General features: G+C 39.1%; 1 protein-coding gene across 1 annotated transcript in view; it reads left to right on the top strand.

The window, feature by feature from the left end:
• The first annotated feature begins 6,535 nt into the window (after nt 1-6,535).
• LOC104491049 (talin-2) overlaps nt 6,536-20,651 on the top strand; it is a 64,792-nt gene continuing 50,676 nt past the window's right edge. The window contains exons 1-8 of the mRNA XM_010133407.1: nt 6,536-6,671; nt 9,110-9,207; nt 9,853-9,982; nt 11,447-11,599; nt 12,482-12,624; nt 13,998-14,125; nt 18,487-18,550; nt 20,379-20,483. Coding sequence (XP_010131709.1) covers nt 6,536-6,671; nt 9,110-9,207; nt 9,853-9,982; nt 11,447-11,599; nt 12,482-12,624; nt 13,998-14,125; nt 18,487-18,550; nt 20,379-20,483 — 957 coding nt within the window. The remainder of the gene's footprint in view (nt 6,672-9,109; nt 9,208-9,852; nt 9,983-11,446; nt 11,600-12,481; nt 12,625-13,997; nt 14,126-18,486; nt 18,551-20,378; nt 20,484-20,651) is intronic.

Raw genomic sequence — 20,651 nt, 5'->3', positions numbered from 1 at the left:
TTTATTGCTACCTTATACTGCTAGTAACTGTAGTTAACATTTCTAGGAAATCTGTATATTTTTTTCATTGTGTTTTGATGCTCTTGTTGCTCTTTTAATTGGTAGGCAGACTGAGCCAGCAACTACAGGAAGTGTTGTAATGTAATATGGTAACTAGAATCAGATGTTGCATTCTCTGTAAACTACTTTTTTTAGTAGTTTTCATACAAATTATTCCAGCAAGTACAAAGGCCGTAAGCATTTGACAGGATGCGCTAATCCTTGGTGTGCAGCCTTTTGTTTCAGGAATAATTTGAGGAGAACGGGGAGATACTGTTGGTGCTAGTCGTCTCTTGGGAGGGGCGATCTAGAGGACCTGGGGTGGAACATGGAAGAAACACATTTCTTGTCCCGCAGGTTTGGTTTCCTGTAGTTTATAGTTGCAGTAGTGGGTTTGCACTAGGGGTGTGAGTTAGTAAAGAGCCCCTGTAACCATGCAGCATTTATGCATACAGTTGGGTACCCCTTAATCCTGTTACACCACTGGTTTGGCGTTACTGAACATCGGGATCAATTTTCACCAGTTTAGTTAAATTTCAAGATGCAGTTTTCTGGTTTTATTATTTACATTTTTTACACTGTAGTATAGTTAGGCCAACAGCTGTAGCGTACTGCTGTTGCCTCAATTCAAGTGCCAGCTCGGCTGGCTGTGCCGTGTGATACAGAACACTGTGCAGAGCAGGGGACCGTGAATCACTCTTGAATGTTCATCTGAGCAGTAGATTTCCTGCTCGCTGTGTAGTGTTGTTGATGTCCCACGACAGGAGACAGCCAAGCTAGATAGAGGGAGGAAGCTGGGCGGTAAATCCATGCAAAGCTGTTCACTTCTTACTGTGGTAGCAGAGACAACTTGTAGAAGGAAGGAGGAGGTGCAGTAGGATATGAGGAAATGTGTGTTACACAGCCCTGGGAGTCCTGCTGGGAAGTGGAGAGTTCTGTTTTGTTCTTCTCGAGTGACACTAGGAGGAAAAGCAACTTTAAATTAATTTCCAGTGGAAATTAAGGGCAGATGCACTTTGACATCAACTTTCTTCCTGTTATTTTGGGGATACCTCTCAAATATACTTATGTTTTTGTTTGATTTATTCGTTTATGACTTGCTTGTCCTAGTTGCCTTGGTTTTCTGGCTTATTGGACTCAATCTTCAAGGTCTCTTCCAACCAAATGATTCTGTGGTTCAGTGAAACAAATTAATAGAAAAACATTTTACAGATTTATTGTATTGTGGGGAATATAGAAAATCTGTAAATATTTATAATTATTTCAGCAAAGGAAGATTTTTGTATTCAGTGTTCAGATTGTTTCACTGAGAATACCTCCTTCACAAGAGATGAAGAGATTTTAGTTCTCTGAATGCTGGTTCCTACAATTTCAGAAAATTTCTTTTAATAGAAATTGTTAAAGAAAAGTAGTTTAGCTGTTCATTGAGTATGTATCTGCTTCTAAGCCCACACCTATTGTAATTTAACAGTAACAGCATCCTAGCTCTAGTTGTGAGAATGCGTCTCTTCAGAGAGCTTTTGGGAAGGTTACGGTAACTGCAGCTGAGAATTGAAGTCAGGCTGAGCACATGGCAGTGCCAGTGCGTGCTGCATGTTTATCCTCCCACGGTACAGTGACCAGAGGCTATGGTGACCCAGCCGGGCCAGTGACCACTCTTTACCACACATTGCTTCGGTTCCTCTGCCGGAGGGTACTACTGCCTTGGATGTGCTGGCAAATCATGGGTATAATCACTCCATAACACAGTTCTGACAAAAAGTAAGGGAAAGAATCTTCAGAAAGGCAATGGTCAACACACTTAAAAGTCAGAATTAGTTGAGAAAGTGATTACACAAGCAAAACCACTGGTAGATGTGAGAGGGACTGTTAACTTTGGGAGCTGAAGGGGAGCTGGTTACTGCTGTGGCTATGCCTTTGCTGAACTGCAGGTGGGATGGCAGGCATTCCTCCAGCTGGAAGTTACTTTAAATAATGAACCTTAATAGTGCCACATTCTTATGTCTTTTCAGCACTTGATAATATCTTGAGGTTTTTATATTTGAAATGTTTCTGCTTGTTTGCTTGGTTGGCAGGGCAGCTCTGTGGGCACACAGAGGCTTGTTCATCTGGATTCAGCCACTGCTTATAGCCACCTTCTGGGATTGCCCACAACCTGTGATTCTTCAGCTTGAGGCCCTGATGTACACACTCCCATACATACCTGCAGACATTGGGCTCTCTCGCTGGTGAGCTGTGGGTTTTTTGATGAGCTTGGAGCTGCTGCTACCTCTCCCAAACCTGTCAGATCCGTATTTTATTATCGCAGTCCTTAAGCCTTGCAAGCACAGATCAGTCATAGTCTGATTTAGAAATTACCTACTTTGTTACAGAGCATTAGACTTCATACCGGGCAAACCATTTCTTTGAAAATTCTCTTAATTTCCAGGAACCTTTTGACTTTTGGTCATTCCAGAGACTGAGTGATGTTGGGAAACAGAGTCCATTACCTGCACAGAGAAATATTTAAATGTAATGTGAGTCCATGTATAATAGACAAAGGGAACATAGAAGATATTTTTCCCTTGTTTTTCTATGATCTCAGCCCTTTTTCTTGACCAGGTTCTTAGCTGTTCTGAGAAAAAACAGCTGTCCTACTTTGGCTGTTACCCAGGAGATGGAAACTGCCTGTCTCAGTTGTTACTGAAAGCCAAGTGGGAAGGTTTAGAGCCGGAGGGTAATCTGGAGGAGGCAGAGGAAAATGTTTTCCTGAAGTTTGAGAACATAGTGTTGGAGGAAGCTGATACCTCGTGGGCTCTTCTCATAAGCTTTTCTTTGAATAAAGCATCCTTTGGTGTCTGAAACCAAGAGCATTGAGTTGAAGGAGGCCAGATCAGTGATGTATTTAGGTCCTCCGATAAGGAGTTTAATTTGACCATGAAAGAAAAGGGGGCATTGGGATGACATAGTAACAGGTTCCCAACTTGTAAAATTTTGTTAAAGATGACAGGGATCAATTTGTCAAGTCTGCTTATGTAGGGCAGGGAAAAAAGATTCTGTTGCAGAGTGGAAGACCTAGGTTGAAAACTTGGATAGGTCGTGGGGAAAGCACCCAAAATGTAGAAACAGTCAAAAGAAGAATCAAAATGGAGCAGCTTCCCTGTGGATGTTGCGAACTCCGTTTCAGTGGAGCTTTGTCAAGATGGATTAAGTGACCATCTGGCGGGAACAGTGTAGAGATCCGTCGTTTTGCAGCACAAGGGAATTAGGCAGGCTGCCTCTTCAGGTTCCTTCCAAAACATTTTTCATTTCTATGGTGCATGATCACAAAGTGAAAATATTAGCAAACTAAGAAACTACTTAATGTATTTTAGAAGGACGTTTCTTGTCTAAACTTTAAGAAATTCAGCCTCTGCTTGTTTTTAAATTTATCAAGTCAGTGACAATGCTGTACGGGCTAAAATGCTTTCCAGTTTAGCTGACTTACTCTGTTCTGGATCTCGCAGGTAAGATCAAATGTATCTGAATGCTCTGGTTTGCTAAATTTATGATAACCTAGTAAAAGCAGCAGTACAGACTGGAAAATCACAATAATTTTACCAGAATACTTAATTAATTTTCTATTTTTCCAGTTGAAGTTTATGGTCAGTCTTCACACCTGGGTTTTTCTTTGCCCTTTTTTTCTCCATTCATAAAGGGAGATTAGCCAGTGGACTGAATTTGGATGTTCCTTGATGTACGTTAAAGCCCTTTTTAAAATTCCGTTTTTGAGTATTACATTTAAAAGGGTTAACTAAAAGGTTAAATAGATTTTTCTGTTCAAGTAACTATTTTCATGTCATAATCCTGTGACTTTTCACCTCAGAAGAAAATGTTATTTTCTGAAATACGAAGATGTGGCTATACATAGGAAGCATAATATTAATGTCAACTTAACCTACACGAGACCCACTACTGTCAGTGCTGGTAGTGCAGGATTTGTATGGAGTGGAACTTTCAAGTCAGGTGCTAATTCATGACTTTTCAGTCACTCATCTAATATTCTGTACCAGAAAGCGGTCAATCATTTCATTACACACACAGACTTTTTCAGGTGGATCCCACTTTCTACCTTCGGAAAAAGCTGTTTCGTTTGCTATTTCATAAGGTGCTGCAATGTGTGTATACAACTGCGTTATGGTCACTCAAGTGTCAGAGAATGCAGATTGTCATCTGTACAACATACTCCTTTTCATGTCAGCAGAGGAGGAGACAGACATCTTTTAATGCCTCTACTCAAGTTATTGTTTTAAAGGATGATTGTTGAATTTCTCTATGTTTTTTCTGAGTGACTGTTTCCCTTTAAAGTCATTCATAGCAAAAGTTAAGACTGCAGCTTGTTCATGGAAAAGGTGAGTATCCCTTTTGCCTTTAAATAGGTGAGATAATCAGATGAGTCTCCAAGTGTGGTGTGAGTGGCTTGCAAGTCTTACCTTCAAGAAGGTAAGAAATCTAAGAGGAGAGGAAAGCTTTTTCTAGAACTTACCTGTTTGCTGGTGCCACTTTATGTCTTTTTTAAGAGGAGTAGAAAATAAGGGAGAGGAAGAGTTCAGAAGGATGCATTATCATGGCCATGCCCTTTGACCATGCAGAAGAGGAAGCAGGGACTGTGGCTCACCTTGCCACACTGGAAGCTGGCAGCCAGGTTTCAAAGGTCATCTCTGAGTTAGAACTGCCTCCTGTGCAACTTGGCAGACTGTATTCCAAGCTGATCTGCCTCTTCTCCAGCTGTTTAGTGTGCCATTTTTTTCTACAACAGTGCATATAAGCACACATGAACATAATTATTTATCCTGGGGCCACTCTGGATGGTGAATATCTGGTTTCTTGAGATATTTTTGTTTTTGTAGTGCTCCGAGGTTTGCTTATACATAAATTATGAAGTGCTGAACTGAACCCAGTTGTGGCGAATCTCTGTGGAAATACTGCAGAGAACTCTTTTTTGTCTTGCATTTCTTTTGCGCTGCTGCTATACTGAATGATTACTTCTGAGGGGTAGGAGACTTTTTGGATGGGATTTAGAAATCGGTATTTGGTAGTAGGGAGAGATCTTCATTTATTTCATATCTCTGCCTAGAATGATTGCTTCAAATTACGGAGTGGTTTGTTATCAGACACTGATAGATTAGGAAAGCTTTGAGGTGTGTACATTCACGTTTCATATATGATTTTTCACTATTCATTCCTTTTCCCTTTTCAGATAGTCTTATGATATTTAGCATTTCATACTGGTGGTGAGTGGTCTTGGAAATACTGAAAAATCTCAAGTGGGATGATTTGCATCTGGGAGGCAGATGGATGGGCTGCACAAAAATAGGGGGAAGGATGACATCTTAGAGCCAAAGCTGCTCCAAAATGTTACTGGAAGAGAAATGATTTGTCTGCTGTCTCTGCTTTGGAGAAGGGATGCAGTCACTGAGTACTGATGAAGTGTAAATGGTGGTTCCTTCCTGTTCCTTAAAGTGATTTTACTAAACAGTAGTGACTATCTGGGTTGTAAAAAAAAGATGCACAACTGGCGTTGAAATTTTTGTTTAACTGGTGGAATTTGTCCTGCTCATATGATCATCATCATCATCAGTAGTCCAGAATCTCATATCCTTCTATTTAAAATACATATACATGAACTTATGCAGAAAGGATTTAGAGCTCCTGGTAGATCGTGTATTTATGCAGAAAGAATTTCAGTTCTGAAGAATTTTTGGAGATAACTGTGGAAAGACTAATGATGGAAGAGTGGTTTGGAGTGTTATGACAGCAAGGGAAGACACTGGAGACAAAACCCAGGCTATCTACAAAATAAAACAAAAAGCATCTGTAGCTTCCTGTTTCTGTAGACAAATGCTGTCAAATGCAGTGAAGTTTCTGAAATAGAACTGAAATGAAAAATAGCTCATTCTGGAAGCTCTGGGTAGCTGCACAACAGGATAAAAACATGTACCAGATCTATGTGGAGACTTGGAAAAAAACCCCCACAACACAGTATTGTAGACTCCAGAACCTTCAGAAAGGAATCCTGCTTTTGTTTAAGATGTTATTCTAAGTTGTTAGTTACCAGCTAATCTAAAGGGTTTAATAAGGTGTGGAGAGAGAAAAATAATTGTCTATTAGTAATATGTAAATATGTTGGCATTTACCCAGTAATATTTTTATTTACCCAGTAAATATGTTGGCATTTACCCAGCGAGTGTATTGTTTTCCTATGTCCCATTCTGGCATACTCAGAAGAAGAATCAAACTTCACGTGTATTCAAGTCTTTGGAAAATGAATTCCCAGTATGTCAAGAAAAAGACATGTTTTGTATAGTTTCTAGCTGGATGATGACTTCATATACAGAACTGCATTTGAAGTCACGTAATTCTACTTGACTAATTTGTTTTTAATGAAATGCGGAGTCTGTTAAAGCATTAAATGGAAAAATAATATCTTTACTGCTTTTTCAGATACTGTAGGAGGAACTTGCAAGTGCTCGGCACCATGGTGGCTCTTTCCTTGAAGATCTGTGTCCGCCACTGTAATGTAGTGAAGACAATGCAGTTTGAACCATCCACTGCAGTATATGATGCCTGTAGAATTATTCGTGAACGAGTGCCAGAGGCTCAAACAGGGCAAGGTCAGTTCCTGTAATTGTCTGTAGTCATTTCACAGACTCGTGGGTTTTTTTCACGCTGTTCTGTTCTTCCACTTGTCTTTCAGGTTGAAGGATTTGCTTTTTTTGTTTAAATTATAAGGCTCAGGAGTGGAAGGCACAAAGTGCAAACAGATTTTTGAGTGACAGACGGTAGCTGCATCTTTTTTAATTCCTTCCGTCCTGACAGAAGTGTTTCTACAAAGGATGCAGGATGCTTTTCTGTGGAACTTCGACTTTTCAAGTTGCTTGTTTGCCTGAAAAGTGATCCCCCACACCCCACCCCCCAGCTTGGAGCAATTTTTGTGGTACCGTCTCTTTAAGCAATGTTTGTGGCAATGCTTTCTAGGAAAATCTGCACAGACTTATTTTGTGCTTCTGCAAAGAAAGGGACAAGATGTATTAGAAGAATGGCTGGACATCTCCAAACTGTGCAGAGGGAAGTGTTTGAAACTGGTCACTAACTAAAGCATCACCATGCAGTGCATACCATATTCACAACACGGCTACGTGTTGATAAAATGTAACTGTCTCTGAAAAACTTACCAGTAATGGACTATATCAGCGTTATTTAGAAATGCTTCTCCTTTCCAGGAGTCCTGAGGAGGTCTAGCTATAGAGCTTCAATTTTCAGACGCAAGCTGTGCATTTTTACCATACACATTTCTCAAGGCAGTGATTTTGAACAGCTGTTGAATTCAGAGAGTGATAAATACCACTGAACACCATGAACCTCGTTAAAAAACCCTAGAACTCTGCTCGGATTATACAACAGGGCTTTTCCTGTATACGTGATTGCAGTGCAATGACGAACTTCAGACAAGTAGATGAAGCTGAGTGATGCACAGGAAGAAGGTTACTAACATATCCTTTCCCCTTCTTTGTGGGTGTTAAAACGTGCGTGTTTGCCTGTTAGTTCAGGAGACTCCCTGTGGTGCGGTACAACCTGTTCAGACTAGTTCCTGCACAACAGAAAATGTAGGTGTCCAGCATTATGACTGTCCACGGCGCACATTTCACTGCTCCAATAAGCTGACATGCTGGCACAAAAGTTACTGTGATGTGAGGATGCAAATAGTAGAGCTACTACTATTTCATTACTAGAGGGCACCCCCAGAAATGAGTATCAGAGTAGTCCGTGCTTCCCTGGTAATTCTGTCCTCTGTGCAAAGCACTTTGTGTGCTTCTAAAGGTCACCACCTATTTATAGGCACAAATTAAAAAAATTTTACGTAACTGCTTCTCTATTGAATTTTTGTCATAAATATCTCTGTATGCGTGGATCACTTGGCCTGTCGAAGTTTTAATGAAGGTTGTCAAGAAAAGCTTTTCCTACTGTTTTTGGAAGGATACTTCCCTTGAATTATGTATCTAAGTCAGTTACGCTTTCATCACTTGAGTGTAGGGTCTTCCATATACTCGCATGAGTACTAACCTGTTAAAAGTGAATGCTGTTAAATGTAAATTGTTGCCATGCATGACGTCTAAAGATGAAACATCATACAAAAAATGTAGCTGTTTGTACCTGACTTACACTCAGCAGATTCCAGCACGTGGCTGAGAGTAAACAAGGCCCCTGCACTGAGCTGTTTTAAGAGGCTGCACCCGCACAGCTGGCCGGCTCGTATGAACAAAGCTGTTAGCTTCAGCTGTAGACCTGCAGTTAGAGCAGGCTCAGCTGATGAACAGTCGTTCACTTGGTGATAGCGAAAGGGGCTCTATGTCAATTCTTCATGCGTGTAGATGGAGCTTAAGTTGAGTGTCAGGGTCTTTCATTTTGTGTACGTGGAGTTTAGTCTTTGAAGCCTAAGTCTGCATTTGTTCTGTGACAATGAAAGTTTTATAATTTCCTTGTGATTCTGAAAGAGTCAATTGACATATGTTTAGCCTACAATAAGATGCAAGTTTTTCCCAAGAATGTTGTTATGGATATAGTTCTAGAAGCCTTGCATTTTTTTTTTCAAATGCCTAAACCTAAAGCATCCTACTAAAAAGAGTCTGAAGTTGAGCATAAACTCAGTCTGTGAAGAATTGGAAACAAACTATATGTTATTTTTAAATGGAGCTACTGCTTGAAATAGTACCCTGTGGTTAAGCCCAAACTACTTGTATTTCTAGTTAGTTGATTCCAAAGCAGGACCTATGAGCACTTAAAAAAGGTCATCTTGAAGAGGAGCAATTACAAATATAATACAAATTACACAGCAGATGTGTAATTTGATTAGTGAAGCTATTGTTCAAGTCTTCTACAAAGCCTGATCTACCCTGCTATCTGCTGCTAAGCTAAATATTTTCTGAAGCACAGAAAACGAACGGAGGATAATGAGAGCTTAACCCTGGAGCTGAATAACATTGAATAAAACCATGTTGGCTTTATTAGGTTTGATATTTGTCAATGAATCTCTGTCTTTTCTGTTCCACAGCCGCTGACTATGGATTGTTCTTGTCAGATGATGATCCTCGAAAAGGTATATGGCTGGAGGCTGGAAGAACGCTGGATTATTACATGTTGAGAAATGGGGTATGGTGCAAGTCTGTTGCTTCTTTCATCACTCGTTTTCTGAAAACTTTTTTCCCGAGTAGCAAGAAGAATGCTTAGCATTTGGAGGCCTAGGAGGGTCTCGAGTCTGTTCCTGAAATTGGTCTGCTTCTCCTCCTTGCTGGGCCTCAGTAGTTAGTTTTATTTCTTGTGTCTGGTTGTGACTCTGAGCTACTGTGACCAATAGTGTCTTCACAGAATGATTAACAGAAAGATAAAGCTTACTACAAAACTTCTTTTTGGGGTGACCTTGCATTATAGTGTAGCTTCTTGTGTACTAAAGATGATGAGGTCATACTTGCTGACGTTATGGCCAGCTTGTTCACCACCAAAAGGCATTGCTACCCTTTTTAAAGGCTAAAGTAGTTTCTGTAGCACAAAGGTACTTTGGTCTAGCCTGCCCGGTCCAGGGTTTGGTCTCGCCAGCTAGGACAAGTTCTTGAAAAATGACATTGGCAGAACTGAAGGTAGTTGCTTCTCAAGTCTGTTACGTGAGTGAGTTTGTATATACTGTAACAAAGGAAAAATCCAACTCGGGTTGGAGAGAGAATCCTGTTTTAGGCATCTAAGTTAGTGGCTTGTAGTGGCTTCCAAAAGCATTTAGAAAAAGTTTTGTTTATTTCCTAGGATATACTGGAGTACAAAAAGAAACAGAGGCCTCAGAAAATACGTATGTTGGATGGTTCAGTGAAAACAGTTATGGTGGATGATTCTAAAACAGTTGGTGAATTGCTGGTTACCATTTGCAGCAGGATAGGTAAGATTTTTGGGACCCACATGCTTAAGAATTTGGTTTTCTACCATGTGTGCATCTTGATTTTTAGGATTTTACGTTACTGGGTAGAAATAGACACGTTTAAATTTTGAATTTGTTGTCAGTTACCATTTACCAAATGCTTCTTTGAAATCTCTTGTCCAGGTTTTATGAAAGATGGTAGAGGGTTAGGTATATCCATAAACTTCAGTATTCAGCAGTTGAAGGCACAATGTTTTCTGACAGGACAGTTATAAATTTTTTTAATTATATGTTACAATTACACATGCTTTCCTGCTATGTAGTAGAGAAATGGAACTAAATTTGTACTTAATTTTAATGGGATAAAAGATAAATACTGTTAACGTTAAAATACACCTGAACTTAAGGCTCTATGTTGTGTGATTAAGAGTCGATCCCAGTACCGCATCATTTGTGAAACAACATATGGAAGCCATCCAGAGCAGCTGGTCAAAAATGTGTGATATTGGTTACAGTCTGTCTTTATTTATCTAAATAGAGACATTTTGGGAAACTAATTCATATTTAACTATAAATCCAACATGGATTAGTTTAAATCATCTTAAACCCTTGCTTAATTCTTATTTAAAATTAAAGTAGCTTTAATTTGATTTGGATTCATTTACTTGGAAAGTGAATTAAGCTAAATTTAAATTAATCCATTTCAATTTTATTTGAATGTTTTTATGCTGGATTGTAACGTGCCGTAACTAATTTACTTCAAAAATTAGTTTGACTTATTTTCATGAATGTGGTCATGTAGGTGAGCATTTCAGTTGCTTTTTTGTGTAACATAAGCATGCTTTACCAAACAGTGGGAAAAACCAAGCAGACTAAAGAAGTCAGACTAAAGACTGAGAGCAACTTAGCATGTATGTTAAATGTTGTGACCTGTTTTGGATTTAGTTTCCTGTAAAATGCATAGGAGGAGTTGAGTTTTAAAACCCTAAAAAAATTCATATATTTCACGTGGCTTTTATTCCTCAGTCTCCTCTGCCATATTTAGTCTACACATCGTGGGCAAACTGAAATGACTTAGTTCTCAGGAGGCAATTGTAGACATCCATGAAAGGAGATTTATCATGGCGTATCTCCATTCTGGAATTAACTGCTAGTTTAAATTCCATTGCTTTTTTAAACTGGCATCTTCTCTTGATAGATAAAAAAAAAATTAATATATTTCTGAAAGTGGCAAATGCAATATATGGCAAAGGAATGATGTATTTGAAGGATAATGCCAGATGTTGGAGAGGTGTCCTGCGTGCAGAAGCTGTAGATTAGTCTTGGGATCTCCTTCCCTATACTATGTTTTACCATTTAATCTGAAACATCTTTAGTGTACTTGAAACTGCACCTTGATATTTTAATACAGGAAAAATACATCATCCATCCTAAAATGCATTACTTTTTTGTTGTTACAAGCACTGTATTTATTTATAATTCCAGGAATAACCAATTATGAGGAATATTCCTTAATCCAGGAGAGCATTGAAGAGAAGAAAGAGGAAAGTACAGGAACGCTTAAGAAAGATAGGACGTTGTTGCGTGATGAAAGAAAAATGGAAAAACTGAAGGCAAAGCTTCATACAGATGATGATTGTGAGTAGTATTTTCCAGGATAAATCTTCAGTTAGTAAGTTCCACAGTGTAGGGCAAGAAGACCCATACAGGAGCACGCTTTTAGATTCTTCAGTGTGTCTCAGTTGATCCTCACCTGTATTTTGCATCCTTTTATATATACGTTGTCCACTGCTGAGTATTTTTAAGATTAGGTGAGTAGACAAGTTGTTACCTCTAGCTATGAGTTAGTGTGTCTTTTGAAGTGTTTTTTCTTGCGTTTTTGGTAGGAGAGTTGTAACTAAAGTGTGGAGGGTCATTTCTATAATGACCATTTTCTCCCCTTCATTGAATTTGGATATCTAAATACTGATGCCTACTGAAAGCCACCAAAAAGTAGTTTGGTCTTTGAAGGTTTAAATTACAAGTGTAAATGGAGTTTGCCAAAGAACCAAGACAGCATTTGATTTGTTTTATGTGTAAAGTTGTAGGAACTTTTTTTTTTTCAGGTTTACATTAAGGCATCGAAATAAATGGCAGGAAGATATTTTCAAATTTTATTCAGGGATAAGAAAAGTAAACAGAACAGTTGGTTTTAGGTGGAAAATGTGGTAAACATTTACATAATTTTGTAATGAAACTGGAGATGTAAATTTAGTGTTAAAATGTTACTATAGTAGTTTTTTCAACAATAATAATGGTGTTCTGTGCTGTAGTAAATTCTTGTTTCTCAACAGTGATGTTCTTCAACTCTTACTTGTAGCAACCTTCAACACTGATGACTAGAAACAGAAATGAAAGCAGCATTTTTGTGGAGTTTCCCCCTGTGGTGGACATGCCAATTATCGCATGATTTTTAGAACACTTTTTAATGCTGGCAGCGCTGCGTATTTAACACTGGTCATGTCTGTGGTTCTCTTACAGTAAATTGGCTAGATCACAGCCGAACGTTTAGAGAGCAAGGAGTAGATGAAAATGAAACACTGCTGTTGAGACGAAAGTTCTTTTATTCAGACCAGAATGTAGACTCGAGAGATCCTGTTCAGCTTAACTTGCTTTATGTTCAGGTACAGTATGTGGACCAGAAGTATAGATTCTACTGTGTCTGCGGAAACCTGTGTAGGTTAATTAGAAAAAAATTGATGCTGGAATACTCTGTTCGATAACTACAGTTCTGGATGTGCTTTGATTTTTCTTTTTTTTGTGTCCTTCCAAGAACACATGATAGTACAGAGGCTTTGCTGGTTCTTTTTAATCAAATATTTTCAACTCAATAATGGACAGTCAACCAAAAATCCACTGACTTCTATGTCCTTGTCTTGGTTTCCTTAAAATTCATCTATGTCTTTGATCTTTTTAGTTCTTCTCCTGATTCTCTTCTGTAGGTGATGCTTTCTCTGTGATAATGGAATCCTTTCTGCTTCTCAATTCTTTGCTCTTCCACTCATTCAATGAAAGAGGTTCTGCTCTCGCTTTCCAATCTTCAGTGCGGAGAGCGCACTCGAGGCAGGCAGGCTTCCTGTTCCAAGTGGACCATATCACGTAACATGGTGGGAGTCCACCTAGGCAGGTTCCCCAGACTGTTAGAGGTACAATACACACCTTAGCAAAGCTAAGAGTTTTATGCCGAAGATATTTAACTGAAGGCTCCAGTGCAGTTGCCTGTAATACAGTCTGAAAAAAAGCAGGCTTTTAAACTCTATGTTAAAGTTTTGGGGTTTTTTCAAGTAAAACAAACAAACAAAAAACCCCAAACCCCAACCAATGTTGGGTTTAATGCTACGACATTGCCTGTAAGACTGCATTACGTTTTGCAAGTATTTTAGAAGACTCTGTCACACTGAGCTGTTCTCCTGCCACTTAGCTATTCCGTTGAGGCTGCTGTTGCCGTAGCGTGTGTTCATACTGCCTTGTCATTGCTTCAGTCTATGCCTTCTATTGCCAGAGCTAAAAAAATCCGTCATCTTCTACGGCCACTAATTTAAACGTAATGAAATAAAATGCTCTTCACCTTCTTCTGTTGTCTTTTCTATAATCTGTTTTTCACTTGTTACGCAGATCGTTTTCCCAGCTATTAGCTGTTGGTAAGATAAAAGCTTTTGCACATGTGGATGTACACACACAAATGTATCTGTGAACATACCCATAAGTGTGTATATATACATATGTTGTATTCTATATAGCTGCATGGCAGGAACTGGGCGTCGAGTCCTCTTTTTGATGAAAGTCGTTCCGATCATGGTTTCAGTAAGTCTCCATAGTTATTCACCGGAAGATAATCTAGCCCTTTGTAGTCAAAATCACATCCAGAACAGAAGAATGTATTCAGACAGAAAAGTGTGATGCTGGATTCTTGGGCCGTGTTCAAACTTTCAAGGAATTTCAGAGATGTAATAGTTATTTTGGGTGTCCCTGACCTGTCTTTGCTTACCTCCTATAGGCTCGTGATGACATTCTGAATGGTTCCCATCCTGTCTCCTTTGAGAAGGCCTGTGAATTTGGAGGCTTTCAAGCACAGATCCAGTTCGGACCTCATGTAGAACACAAACACAAGCCTGGATTTTTAGAGTAATCACTTCTAACTTCTAAATTTGGGTGACCTCGAGTGTAACTAACATTGAGTTGTTGCATTTCAGTACTCCAAGCTGAATCAGATTCACTGTGTTTTCTGTATCAGTCTCCCAGTGAAAGAAGCCTTATTGCACAAATCTGCAACCCCAGCTGATGAGGGGGCCTTTCGCAGTAACTTGTAGGGCACCAGCTCCCCCCAGGGTGCCAGATAAGTATGCAGGTGGATTCCCCAACCACCTGGTCACGGGGAAGAACTTGGATTTTGTTCTTCCCTACAAGTCTACTTCTGCCTGCATTTAGCAGTGCCATGTGTAAATTAGGTATACTTCAGTGAATGTCCCGGATGTTTGATTTGCTAGGAAAGGACGGAAATGGGAAGACACTTTGTCATTTGAATAAAGATAATATTGCTGTGTGTAGATGTTAAATTTTCCAACCTTTCTAGTGGCATTAATCAGTTGTTCAGATTCACCCGCTCACGGCACTGTGTGAGTGGAGGTATAGAATTGTGCTCTCTGTTTCAGACGTGGACAGGAGACTTACAAGTGGCGCATCCTTTAACCTTTATTGTGATACTTCACTGCTATCAGCAGGGCAAGTTTAGTTTGCCTGAAACTTAGGTGTCCCATTTTTCTACCGATTTTGATTTTCTGGTTGGTTTGCCTGTAGTGGAGGGCTGGAGTCTGAGGAAGGGAATTTAGGCAGGTAAAAGAAAGCTGTTTACTGTGCAGTCCATCAAGCCTTGCCTGCATATGAGGCCATAGATACCTTAATGGGATCCACAGAACAATGGGTGCATATTTGTTTGTCCTGTTCCACTGGTCGAGTGCTCAGTGCTACCCCAGTGGATATAATTTAGAACTGGAATTCCAAAACTTAGAACCTTGTTATTTTCTGCAGGGGATTTTCTCTACTATTGTTTTTTCTTCATTTAAATGGGCTTTGACTGCATTAAGATCAAGCTTTGAAGGACACTAAGTGTAATAATTGCTTGCTGTCCTGGTGTATAATCAGTTTCATAAAGTTAGGGATTTCTGATTTAGAAGTAATTGTCATTTTGCACTTAACAGAGGAGCCTGCTCCAGAACCTTAAGTCCCTAGTCATTGCCTTCTAATTTCAAGTGTACGTGTTTGTGATTTAATGCTGTGTGCATTTGGCTGTACATAGTCTTCATGGCAGCTGTTCTGTGAAACCTCATGCTTTTGTTTTGTGAGTCTAAACAATCGAAATGTTCCTGATTCATTATGAACAGTATATATAAATAAAGCAGATAAATGCTGAGTGGTTTTTTTCTTTTTGGGGTTTGTTTGTTTGTTTTTTTCCTGAAAATGCATCTTGTCCTTTCAGAAAAAAAACTTTTAGGTGGTTTGGGTTTTTTGGGTTTGTTTTTTTTTTTTAAGATTGAGCTTTTTAAAAGTTTCATCCAGCTACTTCCAACTCTTTGGCAGATGAACACTGATTCTTTTCAAGTATGAAGGTAGTTAAGTTTTCTGTAAACTGTATGCTGTAGCTCAATATGTGAAATACATTTGGGAGGTGTCTGTTCACTCACCACTGAAACCTGAATGTGCTACCGATTCCCTTAAGGAGAATCTGTCAGGTCATACAGAAATCAGCATGTAACAATAGTATTAGTATTTCACAGCGTTGTTTTGAAACAGCTTCGTTTAGTTTGTGATGTCTCCAATATGTTTATAGAGAGAGATCTTTTGTTTCCGTTTTTGTCATTGATAAATTATTCTTGGCATAGACGAAGATTATTGCCTGTATTTAGTTAACAGTTTGGTATTAGTTGTTGGAATTTCCTTGAAGCTCATGCCAAAGAAAATTGTGAAAGCTCTTAACTATCAGATTGCAAGTAAGTCCTTCTTCATGCCCTTTCTCGTGCAGCTGAAGTTTGGCATTACACCTACAGCTATGCTGTGTGTAAGTTTGCTGAGAGAATTTCGAATAAAGAACTCACAGCATTCGGGCGAGCACAGGAAAGAAGCAGCTAAAAGTGCCCACCTCTGCTTTTTGTTCCCAAGCATGCTTAGTGACCAATAAGCTCAGTTCTCTAATCTAGCCTGTTTTATTGTCTTAAACTGCCTTTTTCAAGAACACTGGATATACCTTTGTGCTAATGAAAAAAACCAGTCGTATGTTGGCACCTATGTATAATTTTAAGAACTGCAGGAACAAACTCACAGTAAATTAAATAACCACTGCTTGCTGTTAGATTTTTTTTTTTTAGCTGAGTTCGTTGTCCATTGTAATAATGTGTAATTAGACATTAAAGAAGGCTAATTGATAATATGTTCCAGGTGTTTTTTCTAATGCCATTAAATGAGCTGCTAAATAAAGTGAAACTATTGTTTGTTGCATCATAAAGAAAATATCTTGATTATAGGTAACACTAGAATAATTTCAGTCTGTGTATAACTAGCATTTCAGTTGAGGTTATTACCTGTCTGTTGATGGAAAAATGATGGAAGGTGATACAAGGAAAAAGCACCTGGTCTAACTGCAAGCTACATGTGCAAGAGTTACACCAATCGGTGGTTAGCAGACAAAGTGCAAAGTGGTTTTCTTAGCTCTTGCAGCTTAAGAAGCTGCAAGTACTGTTGGCTCAGCAATATCATCTTAAAGTGACTCCTAGTTAAAGTAGACATGCTTTAAAATGTAATGGTCTTTATAGTTTATAAACAGATAGGGGAGAAAATTAACTCTATTTGATAAAAGATGAGACCTGGAAGTGCTTTGATAACTATGATTTTCCTGTATAAATCCACTTCCAGAATTAACCCGGGCTTAACTCTGGGAGTTTGTTTTAGTTATGGGTGTTTTTTTATATGCCTTGGAAGGGAATTTAACCGAACTGGTTTGAGTCTATGAAATTCTTATAAAAGCACCTGTTGTTTCACGATAAAGGCACCAGCCTTTTAGGATAATAAGCTGTATTTGGTCCTTATCTACAAAATTAATTTGGCTCTTTATCCTTCCCCACCCCATGGTGCATCTGTGTAAATAAGTCCTTAGAAGAGATTTCATTATCATGTATTAATGAGATGTAACTGCTGGAGCCTTGGAGGAAAGATTAGGAAGGACAGTTGTTCTTTGATTTATATTGCTAGAGCTTTACGGAAGGAACAAAACAAATGATCTCACTACTGAATAGTGCTTTTGAAGAAAGCACAAAATCCTGATTTAGTCTTTTGAGTTACTTTTTGTTGTCTCCAATGGCAGGCTTTTGCTTTTAAAAACAAAAAAGCACACTAACAAAAACCCCCACAAACACCCATCCCGTCCCCCTCCCAAAAAACCCGCACAGAACAGTCTAGCATTTTTTTCCTAATCTTCTTTAAAAGACTCTATCCTTCTCAAAACTTGCAGTTTTCTGCAATAGTAAGTAGTTCTAGATTTCTTTGCTAACTGGTTATTCTCCAGTCATACTTTTTCTCTGATTCTTAATAGTCTAAAGCAGGGGGGATCCTTAGAAACCATTTTTTGAACTCTGGAAGTTTCTTTGGGCTGAGAATGAGCTGCTGAATATATGCCATAGTTTAATCAGTGTGTAGAGTGCACAGGTGGGAAGGTGCAGGCTCCAGGAGGGAAAAGAACTCAGGCTTGGTAAAGCGTCATGTTGGTATGTCTTCAAGTTGGGCTGATGTTAGGCTGAGATAAAGGATGTATTTTATTACACAGCGAGGAGGTACGGGTGAGGTATTTAAAGATTCTTTGTGACCAAGCTCTGTCATGGAGGCTGAACTCGCTTAGTTTACTTTGTATTCTGAGACCCTTAGTATGTGAGTGCCACAGAAATTAGGATTGGTTATTTATGACTTTCTTTTTGAGATAATGACTGGTATTAAGTGTCCATTTAACTGGCTTTGCAGTTTTTCAGTAAAATATTAGTGTTCTAACATTTCTTAGACAACACAGAGATCTTGGTCCCACATATCAGTACATCAGTGCTACTGCAAAGTAATAGTGTCTGTGTTCAGACACAGAGCTGGCTCAAGCTTTGCTGTCCCTTTCTTCCCCCAGATTACAATGAGTTTATTTGGAGTTAGATGTGAACCCCTCTGAGCTTCTGAGAGACATCATATAGTTTAAGAATGGAAAGTGTTTCCAGCTCTTGGATTTTGATCACTTTTCAAAACATTAAGAGGTATTACAGGGATGTAACTAAAGTGTTTTTCTTGATTATGTAAGGTATCCTCTGGCTGTCCCCCTTCTTAGCCAGAGTTTTGTTTCATTGCGTGGGCTTTTATGCCCATTTTAGGAAGTTTGGGTGACTTAACACCAGTAAAGGAACATGGAAAGCATCCCTCTTCAAGAAGGCACCATTAACTATGGAATGTTTTTCTTTTTCTAGCCTAAAAGAATTCCTGCCTAAAGAATATACCAAACAAAGAGGGGCTGAAAAGAGAATATTTCAGGTAATTCTGAGATTGAAAATCCTACTATAGCTTCACTTGCTTTGTAGAAAGAAAAATACAAGCTTTCACAGTTGTTTACGCTGTATATAATTGAATAACGTAACGATCAGAAAATCAAGTGTGAAGAATATAACAGCTTTTCATCTTTCTTCAGCAGATTTATTGTCCTGATCTTTTTTTTTTCTTCACTGATGATTATTCAGTGTACTTTGTTGAAGGGGAGGGAGTGAATATTCAATATTCTTAAGCCCTTTTTTTCTCTTACTGAAATGTAAGGATGTGTGTATTTACTAAAATAAAAGCACGTTTAGGAAAACTGGTTTTAATTTCATGCCTTGTATTCAAGTATGAGGTTCAAGTAATGTGGGGCTCCGCGACCTAATGCTCGAGTTCAGTGATGTGTTCTGGGAACCACACAGTTGTAAAAGACTGAAGCAGTTGAGTATAAAATGTATTGATACTGCTGGAAGAGGTCTAGAGTCTGAGTACTACCGATGCACCAAACACTAGTACTTCCTTGTAGATGAGTATATCTAAGGCTTTTCGGTATACCTTTAGCTGGTGGCAGTGATGTTGCAATCTAAGGAAAAAAAAAGATTGATTTACTTACAAGTATTGTTATCATGCTACGCACAGCATGTGATTTTCACCCATGTCAGATATGATCTATGAGTGGTTTCAGTCATGCCATACTTCAGTGCATGGACAAGAAGCTCATCAGTGAGGACACTGATGCTGGGCAAAGACACAATAGAGAGACAGAATAAGCAAGCACTTTGGGTTTTGAATTTTATGTTTTGTTGCTTTTAATCAGCAGTTTCCCTGAGTTATAAAACAAGTTTGGCAGGTGATTTTCACCAAATATTCTGTCTGTAATGCCTACATTTGGGCTCCTTGCTCTTTTGGGATCCTGGTTGTGTTCTTTGTGCTGAACTTGACAGATATGATCGGTCTATGTCCTGGGGATGCAAAAAGGGTTTGGGGGTTGCAGTTGCTCCTCCCAGTGCTCCTCGGTGGAACGCTGTCGGGATGGTGACTTACACTGGAGCAGGGAAGGGTTTCCCGTTTCCTGCTGCTTCCCCCTGCTGCCATCTGTCGGCATGGAAGAGGCGGCCACCAGCAGTTCAGAGGAGTGGCGGGGGAAGGTGGGCTGTGGTAGGGAGTCCCGTTTAACAGTGGTTAAACAGCAGGACGTTGGGATAGGCTTTTCAGCAGAATGGTCTAGGGTAGGAGAGCAGATGTTGAGATGAACTTTGAATATGAAATATTGGTAGTTGTCATTACTTACAGGTAATAAATTGTTACATAAATTGTTTAAATAATAAATTGAGTTAAAGACACACCTAAATGAGCATGTCAGGATGAACCATTTAGAAAAAATCATTGCTTCTTCCTCACCTGTAGAATTCTTCCCATGTGATGGAAAAAATTGTGTATAATGGTGCAACTGGCAAAAAAAAAGTCCATTGGAAGTACCTACAAGCAATGAGAAACCGTCGGTTACAAGGCCTGAGGCTGTCATGAATCAGAAGTTTTGGGCACGAAGCAGGAATAAGTAGTCTGTTCCTGGAAAAAAATATGGGTGCTGGAAGTTGTAGTTGATTTTAAAATGCTAAGTAAAGAGGCATTAGTTGTATGAAGCATAATGGTGTCTGTATTCTCTGGTGTGAGGAAATTAGTCTTGCTAACACTTCTAGCCAGTATTTTTTCAACTGTTCTAATTGTAATGGTTATTAACTAAGCATCCCTAAACAGATAAAGGTTATACCCTTTGTTTGTTTCCAGAAAACATTGTTTCTGTCTCACTGATACTGATCTCTCATTACAGGAGCACAAAAATTGTGGTGAGATGACTGAAATAGAAGCCAAAGTGAAGTATGTGAAGCTAGCCCGTTCCCTGCGGACCTACGGAGTCTCATTTTTTCTTGTTAAGGTAGCGTAGATTTTGCTGTGGCCACGTTGTATGACTGGTTGTGTGTTACCTCAGATTCTGCACTAGGCAAAGGTCGAAGATGTTATTTCAGCCTTCTGTCTGAAAGCAGCGTTTGGAAAAAAGTGTCAATTGCTGCATGGGACAGAATTATAATTTCCATTTAGATCC

Source organism: Buceros rhinoceros, unplaced genomic scaffold (assembly GCF_000710305.1).
Source record: "Buceros rhinoceros silvestris isolate BGI_N320 unplaced genomic scaffold, ASM71030v1 scaffold19523, whole genome shotgun sequence".
NCBI classification, from domain to species: Eukaryota; Metazoa; Chordata; class Aves; order Bucerotiformes; family Bucerotidae; genus Buceros; species Buceros rhinoceros.
This window is presented reverse-complemented; position numbering and strand designations above follow the sequence as displayed.